General features: G+C 52.1%; 1 protein-coding gene across 10 annotated transcripts in view; it reads left to right on the plus strand.

Annotated features, from left to right (window-relative positions):
- The window catches only part of LRCH3 (leucine rich repeats and calponin homology domain containing 3), a 106265-nt gene that overhangs the window by 24245 nt on the left and 66470 nt on the right, over window positions 1–15550 (plus strand). For all 10 annotated transcript variants that reach the window (XR_009544785.1, XR_009544786.1, XR_009544788.1 and 7 more), the window contains exon 2: window positions 13868–14012. Coding sequence is in view for 5 of the 10 variants with exons in the window: in XM_060172218.1 (XP_060028201.1) it covers window positions 13868–14012 (145 nt within the window). In the remaining 5 variants the exon portion in view is untranslated. The remainder of the gene's footprint in view (window positions 1–13867; window positions 14013–15550) is intronic.

Here is a 15550-nt window from a genome sequence, read left to right on the forward strand (position 1 = left end):
CTCGCTCGGCGTCTGTGGTCTGTGCGGCAGAGTGAGGAGTGTCTGTCTCGCTCGGCGTCTGTGGTCTGTGCGGCAGAGTGAGGAGTGTCTGTCTCGCTCAGTGTCTGTGGTCTGTGCGGCAGAGTGAGGAGTGTCTGTCTCGCTCGGCGTCTGTGGTCTGTGCGGCAGAGTGAGGAGTGTCTGTCTCGCTCAGTGTCTGTGGTCTGTGCGGCAGAGTGAGGAGTGTCTGTCTCGCTCGGCGTCTGTGGTCTGTGCGGCAGAGTGAGGAGTGTCTGTCTCGCTCAGTGTCTGTGGTCTGTGCGGCAGAGTGAGGAGTGTCTGTCTCGCTCGGCGTCTGTGGTCTGTGCGGCAGAGTGAGGAGTGTCTGTCTCGCTCGCTCGGTGTCTGTGGTCTGTGCGGCAGAGTGAGGAGTGTCTGTCTCGCTCGCTCGGTGTCTGTGGTCTGTGCGGCAGAGTGAGGAGTGTCTGTCTCGCTCGGCGTCTGTGGTCTGTGCGGCAGAGTGAGGAGTGTCTGTCTCGCTCGCTCGCTTGGTGTCTGTGGTCTGTGCGGCAGAGTGAGGAGTGTCTGTCTCGCTCGCTCGCTCGGTGTCTGGTCTGTGCGGCAGAGTGAGGAGTGTCTGTCTCGCTCGCTCGCTTGGTGTCTGTGGTCTGTGCGGCAGAGTGAGGAGTGTCTGTCTCGCTCGCTCGGCGTCTGTGGTCTGTGCGGCAGAGTGAGGAGTGTCTGTCTCGCTCGCTCGCTTGGTGTCTGTGGTCTGTGCGGCAGAGTGAGGAGTGTCTGTCTCGCTCGCTCGCTTGGTGTCTGTGGTCTGTGCGGCAGAGTGAGGAGTGTCTGTCTCGCTCGCTCGGCGTCTGTGGTCTGTGCGGCAGAGTGAGGAGTGTCTGTCTCGCTCGCTCGGCGTCTGTGGTCTGTGCGGCAGAGTGAGGAGTGTCTGTCTCGCTCGGCGTCTGTGGTCTGTGCGGCAGAGTGAGGAGTGTCTGTCTCTCTGTGGTCTGTGCGGCAGAGTGAGGAGTGTCTGTCTCGCTCGGCGTCTGTGGTCTGTGCGGCAGAGTGAGGAGTGTCTGTCTCGCTCGCTCGGTGTCTGTGGTCTGTGCGGCAGAGTGAGGAGTGTCTGTCTCGCTCGCTCGCTCGGTGTCTGTGGTCTGTGCGGCAGAGTGAGGAGTGTCTGTCTCGCTCGCTCGGCGTCTGTGGTCTGTGCGGCAGAGTGAGGAGTGTCTGTCTCGCTCGCTCGGCGTCTGTGGTCTGTGCGGCAGAGTGAGGAGTGTCTGTCTCGCTCGCTCGGTGTCTGTGGTCTGTGCGGCAGAGTGAGGAGTGTCTGTCTCGCTCGCTCGGCGTCTGTGGTCTGTGCGGCAGAGTGAGGAGTGTCTGTCTCGCTCGGCGTCTGTGGTCTGTGCGGCAGAGTGAGGAGTGTCTGTCTCGCTCGGCGTCTGTGGTCTGTGCGGCAGAGTGAGGAGTGTCTGTCTCGCTCGCTCGGTGTCTGTGGTCTGTGCGGCAGAGTGAGGAGTGTCTGTCTCGCTCGCTCGCTCGGTGTCTGTGGTCTGTGCGGCAGAGTGAGGAGTGTCTGTCTCGCTCGCTCGGCGTCTGTGGTCTGTGCGGCAGAGTGAGGAGTGTCTGTCTCGCTCGCTCGGTGTCTGTGGTCTGTGCGGCAGAGTGAGGAGTGTCTGTCTCGCTCGCTCGGTGTCTGTGGTCTGTGCGGCAGAGTGAGGAGTGTCTGTCTCGCTCGCTCGGTGTCTGTGGTCTGTGCGGCAGAGTGAGGAGTGTCTGTCTCGCTCGGCGTCTGTGGTCTGTGCGGCAGAGTGAGGAGTGTCTGTCTCGCTCGCTCGGTGTCTGTGGTCTGTGCGGCAGAGTGAGGAGTGTCTGTCTCGCTCGGTGTCTGTGGTCTGTGCGGCAGAGTGAGGAGTGTCTGTCTCGCTCGGTGTCTGTGGTCTGTGCGGCAGAGTGAGGAGTGTCTGTCTCGCTCGCTCGGTGTCTGTGGTCTGTGCGGCAGAGTGAGGAGTGTCTGTCTCGCTCGCTCGCTCGGCGTCTGTGGTCTGTGCGGCAGAGTGAGGAGTGTCTGTCTCGCTCGCTCGCTCGGTGTCTGTGGTCTGTGCGGCAGAGTGAGGAGTGTCTGTCTCGCTCGCTCGCTCGGTGTCTGTGGTCTGTGCGGCAGAGTGAGGAGTGTCTGTCTCGCTCGCTCGGTGTCTGTGGTCTGTGCGGCAGAGTGAGGAGTGTCTGTCTCGCTCGCTCGGCGTCTGTGGTCTGTGCGGCAGAGTGAGGAGTGTCTGTCTCGCTCGGCGTCTGTGGTCTGTGCGGCAGAGTGAGGAGTGTCTGTCTTGCTCGCTCGGTGTCTGTGGTCTGTGCGGCAGAGTGAGGAGTGTCTGTCTCGCTCGGCGTCTGTGGTCTGTGCGGCAGAGTGAGGAGTGTCTGTCTCGCTCGGCGTCTGTGGTCTGTGCGGCAGAGTGAGGAGTGTCTGTCTCGCTCAGTGTCTGTGGTCTGTGCGGCAGAGTGAGGAGTGTCTGTCTCGCTCAGTGTCTGTGGTCTGTGCGGCAGAGTGAGGAGTGTCTGTCTCGCTCGCTCGGTGTCTGTGGTCTGTGCGGCAGAGTGAGGAGTGTCTGTCTCGCTCGCTCGGTGTCTGTGGTCTGTGCGGCAGAGTGAGGAGTGTCTGTCTCGCTCGCTCGCTCGGTGTCTGTGGTCTGTGCGGCAGAGTGAGGAGTGTCTGTCTCGCTCGCTCGCTCGGTGTCTGTGGTCTGTGCGGCAGAGTGAGGAGTGTCTGTCTCGCTCGCTCGGTGTCTGTGGTCTGTGCGGCAGAGTGAGGAGTGTCTGTCTCGCTCGCTCGGCGTCTGTGGTCTGTGCGGCAGAGTGAGGAGTGTCTGTCTCGCTCGGCGTCTGTGGTCTGTGCGGCAGAGTGAGGAGTGTCTGTCTTGCTCGCTCGGTGTCTGTGGTCTGTGCGGCAGAGTGTGGAGTGTCTGTCTCGCTCGCTCGGTGTCTGTGGTCTGTGCGGCAGAGTGAGGAGTGTCTGTCTCGCTCGCTCGGTGTCTGTGGTCTGTGCGGCAGAGTGAGGAGTGTCTGTCTCGCTCGGCGTCTGTGGTCTGTGCGGCAGAGTGAGGAGTGTCTGTCTCGCTCGGTGTCTGTGGTCTGTGCGGCAGAGTGAGGAGTGTCTGTCTCGCTCGCTCGCTCGGTGTCTGTGGTCTGTGCGGCAGAGTGAGGAGTGTCTGTCTCGCTCGCTCGGTGTCTGTGGTCTGTGCGGCAGAGTGAGGAGTGTCTGTCTCGCTCGCTCGGCGTCTGTGGTCTGTGCGGCAGAGTGAGGAGTGTCTGTCTCGCTCGCTCGGTGTCTGTGGTCTGTGCGGCAGAGTGAGGAGTGTCTGTCTCGCTCGCTCGGCGTCTGTGGTCTGTGCGGCAGAGTGAGGAGTGTCTGTCTCGCTCGGCGTCTGTGGTCTGTGCGGCAGAGTGAGGAGTGTCTGTCTCGCTCAGTGTCTGTGGTCTGTGCGGCAGAGTGAGGAGTGTCTGTCTCGCTCGGCGTCTGTGGTCTGTGCGGCAGAGTGAGGAGTGTCTGTCTCGCTCAGTGTCTGTGGTCTGTGCGGCAGAGTGAGGAGTGTCTGTCTCGCTCGGCGTCTGTGGTCTGTGCGGCAGAGTGAGGAGTGTCTGTCTCGCTCAGTGTCTGTGGTCTGTGCGGCAGAGTGAGGAGTGTCTGTCTCGCTCGGCGTCTGTGGTCTGTGCGGCAGAGTGAGGAGTGTCTGTCTCGCTCGCTCGGTGTCTGTGGTCTGTGCGGCAGAGTGAGGAGTGTCTGTCTCGCTCGCTCGGTGTCTGTGGTCTGTGCGGCAGAGTGAGGAGTGTCTGTCTCGCTCGGCGTCTGTGGTCTGTGCGGCAGAGTGAGGAGTGTCTGTCTCGCTCGCTCGCTTGGTGTCTGTGGTCTGTGCGGCAGAGTGAGGAGTGTCTGTCTCGCTCGCTCGCTCGGTGTCTGGTCTGTGCGGCAGAGTGAGGAGTGTCTGTCTCGCTCGCTCGCTTGGTGTCTGTGGTCTGTGCGGCAGAGTGAGGAGTGTCTGTCTCGCTCGCTCGGCGTCTGTGGTCTGTGCGGCAGAGTGAGGAGTGTCTGTCTCGCTCGCTCGCTTGGTGTCTGTGGTCTGTGCGGCAGAGTGAGGAGTGTCTGTCTCGCTCGCTCGCTTGGTGTCTGTGGTCTGTGCGGCAGAGTGAGGAGTGTCTGTCTCGCTCGCTCGGCGTCTGTGGTCTGTGCGGCAGAGTGAGGAGTGTCTGTCTCGCTCGCTCGGCGTCTGTGGTCTGTGCGGCAGAGTGAGGAGTGTCTGTCTCGCTCGGCGTCTGTGGTCTGTGCGGCAGAGTGAGGAGTGTCTGTCTCGCTCGGCGTCTGTGGTCTGTGCGGCAGAGTGAGGAGTGTCTGTCTCGCTCGGCGTCTGTGGTCTGTGCGGCAGAGTGAGGAGTGTCTGTCTCGCTCGCTCGGTGTCTGTGGTCTGTGCGGCAGAGTGAGGAGTGTCTGTCTCGCTCGCTCGCTCGGTGTCTGTGGTCTGTGCGGCAGAGTGAGGAGTGTCTGTCTCGCTCGCTCGGCGTCTGTGGTCTGTGCGGCAGAGTGAGGAGTGTCTGTCTCGCTCGCTCGGCGTCTGTGGTCTGTGCGGCAGAGTGAGGAGTGTCTGTCTCGCTCGCTCGGTGTCTGTGGTCTGTGCGGCAGAGTGAGGAGTGTCTGTCTCGCTCGCTCGGCGTCTGTGGTCTGTGCGGCAGAGTGAGGAGTGTCTGTCTCGCTCGGCGTCTGTGGTCTGTGCGGCAGAGTGAGGAGTGTCTGTCTCGCTCGGCGTCTGTGGTCTGTGCGGCAGAGTGAGGAGTGTCTGTCTCGCTCGCTCGGTGTCTGTGGTCTGTGCGGCAGAGTGAGGAGTGTCTGTCTCGCTCGCTCGCTCGGTGTCTGTGGTCTGTGCGGCAGAGTGAGGAGTGTCTGTCTCGCTCGCTCGGCGTCTGTGGTCTGTGCGGCAGAGTGAGGAGTGTCTGTCTCGCTCGCTCGGTGTCTGTGGTCTGTGCGGCAGAGTGAGGAGTGTCTGTCTCGCTCGCTCGGTGTCTGTGGTCTGTGCGGCAGAGTGAGGAGTGTCTGTCTCGCTCGCTCGGTGTCTGTGGTCTGTGCGGCAGAGTGAGGAGTGTCTGTCTCGCTCGGCGTCTGTGGTCTGTGCGGCAGAGTGAGGAGTGTCTGTCTCGCTCGCTCGGTGTCTGTGGTCTGTGCGGCAGAGTGAGGAGTGTCTCTGTCTCGCTCGCTCAGTGTCTGTGGCCTACGCGTTGGCAGCTTCTTTCTTTCATAAAGGAAATCAAACTTTCAGAACCAATACACAGTTGGAGAGAGAGGTCTTAAAGTCATGCATGAATAAAAGAGAGGCTGATGACACTCGTTTTCTACTCTGAGTATTGTATCTTTCACTGTAGCAAAACAGACATAATATAAAACTTACTTTATTTTTCAAGTGTGCTATTAATATCCATGTGGCTGCGCGTCATCAGTTTCATCATCCCCAGGACTTTCCAACTTCTTAAATGGAAACCCAGTATCCACTGAGCAGTGGCTCCCTCCTCCTTGTCCACCGTGTAGAGTCCTGCTGTGGCCGTGACCCTGTATCCACTGAGCAGTGGCTCCCTCCTCCTTGTCCACCATGTAGAGTCCTGCTGTGGCCGTGACCCTGTATCCACTGAGCAGTGGCTCCCTCCTCCTTGTCCACCATGTAGAGTCCTGCTGTGGCCGTGACCCTGTATCCACTGAGCAGTGGCTCCCTCCTCCTTGTCCACCATGTAGAGTCCTGCTGTGGCCGTGACCCTGTATCCACTGAGCAGTGGCTGCCTCCTCCTTGTCCACTGTGTAGAGTCCTGCTGTGGCCGTGACTCTCGCTCCTTTCGTGTCTCAGGCAGTGTAAGCGTGCACTGTCCTCAAGCGTATGAGCCGTGTGTGTTGTTCTGTGTCTGACTTGGTTCACTTAGCATGATGCCAGGCTTAGTCAGAGCATGAATCAGCTTCACTTTTTGGTTTTAATTTTCTTCATCCCCTCTCTGAATTTCATTATTGTTAAAGTTGAATGACTCATTTGTTTATCCATTTCTAGTGGATATTTTGTCTCATGAATAATACTGCAATAAATACAGTTCTGTAAATTTCTGTGGATCCCTTGCTTTCAGTTCTTTTGGATATGTACCCAGACTGAAATTGCTGGATCATTAACATACTTGTCAATTTTTTTTGTGCTACTCTACATTCAGAGCCCAGCTCCCCAAATCCTCACAGACATCTGGTGTCTTCTCTGTATTTGTCATCAGCAGTCATCCTACTGGATGTGAAGTGGTATCATCTCATTGTGGCTTGGATGTGCATCTCTCCCATCACCAGTGAGACTGGATATATTTTGATGGATAATGTCTTAGCAATTCTGCTGCCTGTTTTTCAAGTGGGCTGTTTGGGGTTTTCGTTTATTTTTTAAATATTTATTCTGAACATTAATCCCTCACCAGACTACCCACTCTGTTTTTGTTTTATTTTACAGAGCCTTGCCGTGGGTGTGGGTGTGAGCTAGTCTGTTTTGCAGTCGTAGTGCCTGGAGCAGCTCCTCTGTAAAGCTTCCCTCTCACGACTCCTTGGAGCCCACATTCGTTGTTTGCTGCCAGAGTTATTGCGAGTACCTGGTGCCCATATGACAGTGGCCTTTTCCCTCCTTCTAGATGGAGGGTGAGAGACAGAGAGGAGAGCTACCACAGCAGCCCTCTGCTCCTCATGAGGCCCTGCAGGTATCCCTGTGTGGCAGCATGGGGCTCAACCCCAGGCCCTTGGATACAGCAGCACTGTGATCTACTGGGAGTGCAGCTTGCCAGCCTCTCCTTTCCCCACACACTGAAAGTGAAAAGCACTTGTGTGAGTTGGTTTAGATGGGTTTGGCTGGTCTAATTTAGACAAGTGGCTTCTTTTTTTTCATTGTCTTTTTTTTTTTTTTTAAACAGATACATGACCACGCTGCTTCTTCTGATAGCTTGTATAAGAATAGGGAGAAAGTCACGGGTAGGGTAGAACATGAGTCAGATCTGCTAGACTCTCAGGCATCTTCATATGTTGTTCTTTATTAGTGATTTCATATTGACTTACAAAATTACATGTCAACAGGTGTACAACTCCACACTGTTCCCACCACTAGACTACTGAATCCCTGACCCCTCCATTGCAAACCACCACGGTTCTCCCGAGGTCGCAGACATGGGTTACCTGTCATCTACAACTGTCTGTCTACATTTGTACATAATTGCCTCCTTTTTCTTCCAGGCCCAGTCCTCTCTTCCCCTTCAAGACACTCATGACCCTATTACTGCATCCAAATGTCCCTCTCCTTTTCCTCCTCTCTCTCTGGGTGCTGACGGAGCTGGAGTGCAGAGCCCTCTTATTCTCTTCCTCCTATCACTTCTCCCTACTGGGAGGATGGATCAGAGTTGTTTTCGGAGTGCAGAAGGTGGGAGTTCTGGCTTCTGTCATTGCTTCTCCACTGGACTTGGGTGTTGGCAGTGGATCCACACCCCCAGCCTGTGTCTGTCTGTCCCTCGTGGGGCAGGGCTCTGGGCAGGGGAGGCTCCAGGATGCATCTGTGAGGGCGTCTGCGTAGGCAAGTCAGGATGGCATCATGGTAGCATCTGCAACTTGGTGTTTGGAAGGTGGCAGGACAGAAAGTGAGACAAAGTGGTTAATGAGCAGGAACCAAAAAATAGAAACAAAGCAAATGAGCTTAGGGATCTGAGGGTGGAATAAAGCTCAGAAGTCCATTTTGGGCATGTCTCTACGGGCCCACGACTATGGTAGTTTTTGCTTGAGTTTGCGTAAAAATATTGTCTGAGAAAATGCTGTCAGAGAAAAAGGGCTAGGGATTTGGACTAGGGCAGAGAGCAGCTCCCGTTCTTGAAAATATGCTGTGGATGCAGTGAGCCGCTTACCTCCGTCCGCCTGACCCAGGGTCCATATCTACACCTATGTTTAGCACTGGAGCTGGTGTGGCTCTGAGTCCCTGTTAGTCTGAGCTCGCAGCTCGTGGTCACGGCTGGGAACAGTGCAGGCTGCTCTCATTTCAGGACCCGTCTTCCTCGAGTAGCAGGACAGGACACCCCAATCTCCCTTCCTACTGTTGCTGCTTTATGGCGAGGACAAGGTCCTGAGAGGACCCACAACTGGACTTGTGACGACGTTCCTGATGGAAGTAACCAGTGGTGGTGGAGAGAGGGGTCCATTAAAGGTCTAGGCCCATTGTGTTTATGTGGGAATCCAAGGGTTCCCTGACTAGGGCCCCAAATGATGAGGTGGTGTGGTATTGACCAAAAGGGCCATTGCTAAGTGAGCCAGTCTCTTGCCCTTATCCAGCTTTTGTAGTCCTCTCTTTATCTGATGATCTTAGACTTTCTTCCAGTTGTTTAAGCATTGAGTGTCATTCGTTGAGCCCAACCAGAATTAGTTTTTTTGGATCTGTCTTCCTTGGGCCTTTCTGCTAGTCTGTGAAGCTAATTTGGTCTAAGTCTAATCGATTAGAGAATTTATGATGCCTTCTTTAGGCACTTCAGCTAGGATTCCAGGATTGTTAGGTCTAAGACTAATCTCTGAGAACTACTGAGCACTTTTATTCTGAGTTATATAATTGCCCCATGCTTGTGGGTACATGTAAACCTGTACCCAGTGCCCTAAGCCCTACCCTGTACCTAGTATCAGTAATTCTAGATGGTGCGTCATCTGAAGGGGACGCGGCTCAACCCGTGTGTTAGGGAAGATCTCACCAGGTGTGAAGAACTGCGAGGTTGACATCTCAGGCTCAGAACCTCTGGCTACAGTCCGCCATAAGAATTGAGTATCAGCATACCGTGGGATGGCAGCAGTAGCAGCAGTTGAGGTCAGCAGAGGTGGTGTGGTGTAAGGAATCAGAGAAGAAATATCCAGAACTATGGGCCTAGTCCTAGAGATTCCAGGACTAGGTCTTTGCAAGCAAAATGCCTTAAAACATTTTTTTTAAGCCAGCACAGTATTCAGCTCTGACTTACAGTGGTGCAGGCAGGGTATTGAACCTGGGACTTGTGGTACCTCAAGAATGAGTCTTTTGTATAGCACTATGCTGTCTCCCCTGCCCAAAACATTCTCATTCAAGTATTCCTTTTAGTTACTTAAAATTGCATGGTATTTCCCTTAGCTGGAAATGTGTCAAACTGTTATCAGGACAAGATAGGCTTTTTCTGCTCTAGTCAACCTACAGGTTTCCAGGGGCTATGCCAAGAGGAATACAGTTGGCTAAACTCATTAACATGGGAAGGCAAATAACCAAGGTGGACGTCAGGATACACAGAAGCAACTTAACAACCGAACTGTAGCTTGGAAGATGATGGCACTGACAGAGGGAAGTTTAGGAGGCTTGTAACAGTAACTGGCCTGCCCGAGTCTGTGAAACTGTAAGATTGTGGGGTGATACCACGTGACCTCTAAAAGGTAGAAACTTGTGAAAGCCGATCTTCCCCACTCCCCAGAGCTGCTCAGCTCTGGCTTACGGTAGTTTGGGTATGAACCTGGGAGTTCAAATCCTCAGGCTTGAAAGTCATTTGCAGAGCCATTTTACTGCCTCCCTGGCCAGTAAGTATCTTTCTTTTTCAATATGGATTTGCCGTGCTAACTTGTGTGCTATCCTTGAGCAGGGGCAGTGCACATCTTCTGCCATTTCAGTTTCAGTACACGTGCGTGCTGCTGAAGAGGCAGTAGTCTCTAGAAAAGTGTTTCCTGTGTTTCTGTTTTGCTTCTTACATGCACTACGTGCATGTATGCAACCTCCCTGCCCGTCAGAGGAAAGGAAGAGACAGACATTCTTTAGCCGTAGGACCATGTAATCACGGATCTCAAACTTTTTAAAAGCATCTAGAAAATTATTTAAGCTAATTTATGGGCCCAAACAGTGACTCACTCAGTTGAGCAAACATGTGTCTTAGAGCGTTCAAAACCCCAGTTCCCACTTGCAGGGGAAAATTTTGTTGCTGTAGGCCTCCCTGTCTCTCTCCCTCTCTATCTGCCCCATTGCTCTCTGGATTTCTGTCTCTTATCAAATAAAAAAAAATATTTAAGCTAATTTATAAAACTTACCAAGGGTGTCAGATAATAAATGCATAAAAATAAAATTTATTTATAGAAGTAATTAGTGGTTAGAAAGCAAAAACTTGGGGGCCAGGCAGTAGCATAGCAGGTTAAGTGCAAGGACCCGAGTAAGGATCCTGGTTCAAGCCCCTGGCTCCCTACCTGCAGGGGGGTCGCTTCACAAGTAGTGAAGCAAGTCTGCAGGTGTCTTTCTCGCCTCCTCTCTGTCTCCCCATCTCTCTCGATTTCTCTCTGTCCTGTCCAACAACAGCAGTGGCAGCAATAACAACAACAACAAGGTCAACAAAATGGGAAAAATGGTCACGCCGAGCCCCAGTGATAACCCTGGAGGCAAAAAATAAAGGAAGAAAGAACATTTATAAAATCTTAAGAATGTGAGAATAAGTCAAATAAAAAAATTAACCTGTCTGAGGAAAAATTACCAAGCTTAATTGGGAGACTTTAAAAGATTTAATGAAGTAATGGAGTAAAACGTTATGTTCTGGGGTCAGACAGGAGCGCAGGGACTTGTGCAAGGATCCCTGATCGATACCCCTGGCTTCCCACCTACAGTGGTGGTGGTGGGGGGGGGGGGTTGGCTTCACAAGCAGTGAAGCAGGTCTGCAGGTATCTCTCTCTCCATCTCTGTCTTCCCCTCCTCTCTCAACTCTGTCCTATCCACAAAAAATCAAGAAAATGGCCACAGGAGCAGTGGACTCATAGTGCAGGTAGTGCAGGCACCAAGCCTCAGCGATAACCCTGGAGGCAAAAAAGGAAAAAGCTATGTTCTCAGATTCAGTATTGTAAAGATGTCACCTGAGTTTAAACAAGTGTTTTTTATGAGATTCAGTAAGTAAGTTTATTTAAAACTCAGAAGGAAATGCAGAAGAACTAGAGAAATGCACTTGAAAGAAAGGTGAGGCTATACTATGCCAGGTGGCAGCAACTTACAAAGCTGCAGTGACCAAAGCCACACCGTTGCAGGCAGCCCCTCAGAGCTTCATCACCGTAAATGCTTGGCGACTTCTGCTTCCTCAGCTTGGCCTTTTCAGCATGAATTCAGCATCAGGGTGCATTTTGACCGGACCGTGGTTTGAATGTCAATTCAAGGTGCCATCCTTTCAGAGCAAAGATGCCCTGCCTCCTCAGGCTGGAGGGACCTGACCTGTGGGGCGTGTGAGCCCAGAGGACACGTCACTTTGGAAAAGCAAAAGAGGCTGCTTCTGAAACTTGTGAGTTCTTGGGGCGCGCTGTGCCTGGGAGGGGCGCTCTGCCCAGTGCTGCAGAAAGCCAGCCACATGCTGTCCTAGTGGGGTGCAGGGAGGCTCTCCCCAAGCATCTCCAAGCAACGTGTGCCAGTGCCCAGGGCTGGAAAACTAGCTTCCAGAGCAACAGGATGGGGGGGGGGGGGGAGGCGTCAGGCACTGCCTCCTGCATTTCTCCTTCAGGTGAAATGCCGATACACGGCACTAACATAAAAGACTCCGTGTGGGGGTGGCTCCGGTCCTGGAACACAATGGTGGAGGAGGACCTAGTGGGGGCTGAATGGAAATGTGGAAACCAGAAATGTTACACATGTACGAATTACTGTATTTTACTGTTGACTGTAAACCATTAATCCTCCAATAAAGAAATTTAAGAAAACATCAAAGCATGTAAAGGTGTGAAGCCTCGCCTGTGTGCTTTGTGGACAGAGGGCAAGCAGGACCGGTTTGAGCTCAGAGGTCACGATGGATGAGTTTCTCTTTGATGTTCTGTGTGTTTAGTATAACCTACAAATTTTCTTGCTCAAAGGAGGGAGGGATTCCTGCAAGCAGTGCCAAGAGTTACTTTTGCTGAATCCAACTTCGCAATTTCAAGTCAATAAAGTCTCGTAGAGCCACACAGGTAGCCCTGTGCCTCCAGGCCCTCTGCATCTTCAGTTGCAGTACAGTGAAAGCCAGGTATTGCTGGAGTTCAGAACATTCCTCTAGGAAGAGCTTTCTGTCAAGAATTCTCACCAACAGTTCATTTTCTGGAGCGACTTTAGGGTAGGGCAGAAGAATGAGTAAACAACTATGAGTGAATGGGTCTTCTAGTATATTTTACTAAATTCAAGTGGGTAATGACAGGGTGACTTTCTGAATGGTTTTTGTCCTCTGCTTTTCCTGAGAGTTTGTTGTGGGTACACAAGCCTGACTAGATCAGTATCTGTCCCTCTGGCATGATTGTGGGTTATGTTCTGTTCCAGTGGGAGGCATGTATTTCTTATTGCCATTTTGTAAATATAGCAGCTGTTAATAATCTAAAAATAATTAATTCACTGGGATTTGCAAAACTGCAATATTGTGTTTCATTCACATCCGGAATACTAACATAACAATACTTCCCTTCACCTCCCTGGCTGTTTGATAATGGCAGTTCATATAGGGAAAGTGAGATAGATATTAAATATTAAATAATATTATGAATGGGTTCTTTTTTTCAAGTAGAGCACTGTTCAGCTTTGGCTTGTGGTGCGGGGGATTGAGCCTGAGACTTTGGACAAGCCTCAGGCATGAGAGTCTCTTTGCACGACCATCATGCTATTTAGCCCTGCCATGAATTGGCTCCTCTTTGGTCAGTGAAAGCAGAGATAGTTCCTGAGCTCATTTAACATCATTACACTTTTCACTGCAATTTTGTTTTTAATCTTTATTTATTGACTGGATAGAGACAGCCAGAAATCGAGGCAAAGTGGGTGATAGAGAGGGAGAAAGAATGAGAGACACCTGTAGCCCTGCTTCACCACTTGTAAAGCTTCCCTGCTGCAGGTGCGAGTTGGGGGCTTGAACCCGGGCCCTTCTTCTTCTAGCGTTTGCCCTTCGTCCGTAGCCAGTCAACAGCGTCAGGTTGAGCCTGATGTCAAGTTCCGAGACCTCCTTTGAATCTGGAGAGGTGGCAGTCGTTGACTATGTGGGTCATAGTCTGTCTGGAGCCGCAGGGGCAGTTCGGGTCGTCTCTGGCTCCCCAGCAATGGAACATAGCGGTGCACCGGCCATGGCCTGTTCGATAGCGATGGAGGAGGGCCCGATCATAACGTGCCAGGTCAAAGCCGGGTTGACGCTCGCAGGGGTCTGTGATGAGGTGTTTGTTCTTTACCTCAGCTGACTGCCAACTCTGTTTCCAAGAGTCTGGAACAGAGAAGTTCAGTGTAGGCGTAGGGGGCCAGATTGGGTGACGAGACGTCAAGCGTTGGACAGGGTGGGCGAAGATATCCGCGTATATTGGCGGGTCCGGTCGAGCATAGACGGGGGAAATGAACTCAGATGATGCTGCATCCCGACGAATATCTGGCGGGGCGATGTTGCTAAGAACTGGCAGCCATGGGACCGGGGTGGAACGGATGGTTCCAGAAATGATCCTCATGGAGGAATATAATTTGGAATCGACCAAGTGGACATGGGGGCTACGGAACCATACTGGGGCACAGTATAACCCGGGCCCTTGTGCACTGTAACATGTGCTCAGTCAGCCAGGTGCACCACTGCCCGAATCCCGTTTTACTTTATTTTAAAAATCCGTAGAATGTAGTGTAGTACTTTAGCGAAGGAAATTGTAGGGACCCGTTCGCTTCTGTGGGTGATTAGAACATGCTCACCGAGCACTGGTTGTGATCTTTGATCTGGTTTGTAGGCAGCTGAGCCTGAGGGCTTGTTCAGCGGCAGGCCTCTGCACCAGGAACTCTGAGGAACTCGATCACAAAAGCTGTTTCTTTATTTAATGTCTTGATAAAATAAATTCTAAGGTTCATTTTATTTTTTCTTTCAGACTTGTCACGAAATCGCTTGTCAGAAGTTCCCATAGAAGCTTGTCACTTCGTTTCTCTTGAGAGTCTAAACTTGTACCAGAATTGCATTCGGTATATACCAGAAGCGATTCTAAACCTGCAGGCCCTGACATTCTTAAACATCAGGTAGGAACGTTCCCATTGTTTTGTAGGTGCTGGTTGCCTGTGTTCTTCCCATTTCCCCTTTCATCAATACCCACATCACCCATCGGTGCTGGCAGGACTCCTGACCAGCTGCGCTGGCAGCCTGGCCCCATCCCTCTTCGTGTGTCCATGTCCAGGCTCTACAGGCATTTTAAACCTGCTGGCCATTGGCCTTAAGCTTGCAGCACTGCAATAGATCTGCTCAGATGAGAAGCACGTCTGAATCATTTTGGCCACTTCTGTACTTCTTCTTTATCAGGGGGATCAATGGTTTGCAGTTGGCAGTAAAATACAGTAGTTGGCGCCTGTGTCACACTTCTCAGTTTCCACAGAATAGTCTCACCCCACGAGGTCCTCCTCCGCCATCCTGCTCCAGAGCCTGAACCCTCCCTCCACCTGAATGCTTGGCTTTGGCGCAGTCCACCAACCCCCGTCCTGGTTCTGCTGTGTTTCCTTCTTACATACTTCTTTGTACTGAATTCTGGATGTGTTTATGTGGCTCGTCCACTCCAGTTTTTCACATTGAACACTTACAGTTTTTATTATAAAAGTTATGACTGTCCACCCAAAAGATAGCATAGCACAAGGGAAATTCACCCCAGTGTTGTAATAGTTGTAAAGTTATAGGTCATCTTCCCCCCCTCCTAGAACTTAAATCAGATATTTACTTCCACATTTTTATACTCTGAAATAGGAGGTAATTTTGGTTTGCAACATTGTACGTGAGCAGCAGGGATAGGTCCACACCTCTCCACGTGGCTGTCACTACACATGCCCACCAACAGAATGCCAGTATATCTCTCTACCACAATACTTTGGATCACCTAATCAATTTCCCCCATTTTTAAAGATCTATTTAATAAGAAAACTATCCCATCACTCTGACATACGTAGCACTGAAGATCAGTCTTGGGTCCTGTGCATACAAGTCCTATGCCCTGCAGTGAGCCGCCCTCGTGATACTTTACATCACCACTGAGGTTGTTGCTGGCCTGGTGCCTCCACAGTGAGTCCGCTGCTCTTGGCCTTTCTTTTAATTTTCTTTGTGAGGAAAGAGAACTTGAGAGGAGAGGGGCAGGGGAGGAAGACAAGCCTGCAGCCCTATCTCTCCACTTGTGAAGTTTCCTCTCTACAGGTGGGAGGTGAGCTTTTGAACTTGAGGTTTTGCACTTGGTTACCAGATGTTCCACAAAGCCCATAATAACATTAAAAAAAATATTTTATATATTTATTATTTTTCTTTTCGTTATCCTTGTTGTTTTATTGTTGTAGTTATTGTTGTTATTATTGATGTCGTCATAGTTGTATAGGACAGAGAGAAATGGAGAGAGGAGGGGAAGACAGAGAGGGGGAGAGGAAGACAGACACATGCAGACCTGCTTCACCGCCTGTGAAGGGACCCCCCTGCAAGTGGGAAGCCGGGGGCTCGAACCAGGATCCTTCAGCCAGTCCTTGTGCTTTGTGCCACATGCGCTTAACCTGCTGCGCTACTGCCTGACTCCCCATAACCACATTTTTAA

This window comes from Erinaceus europaeus, chromosome 14 (genome assembly GCF_950295315.1).
Source record: "Erinaceus europaeus chromosome 14, mEriEur2.1, whole genome shotgun sequence".
NCBI classification, from domain to species: domain Eukaryota; kingdom Metazoa; phylum Chordata; class Mammalia; order Eulipotyphla; family Erinaceidae; genus Erinaceus; species Erinaceus europaeus.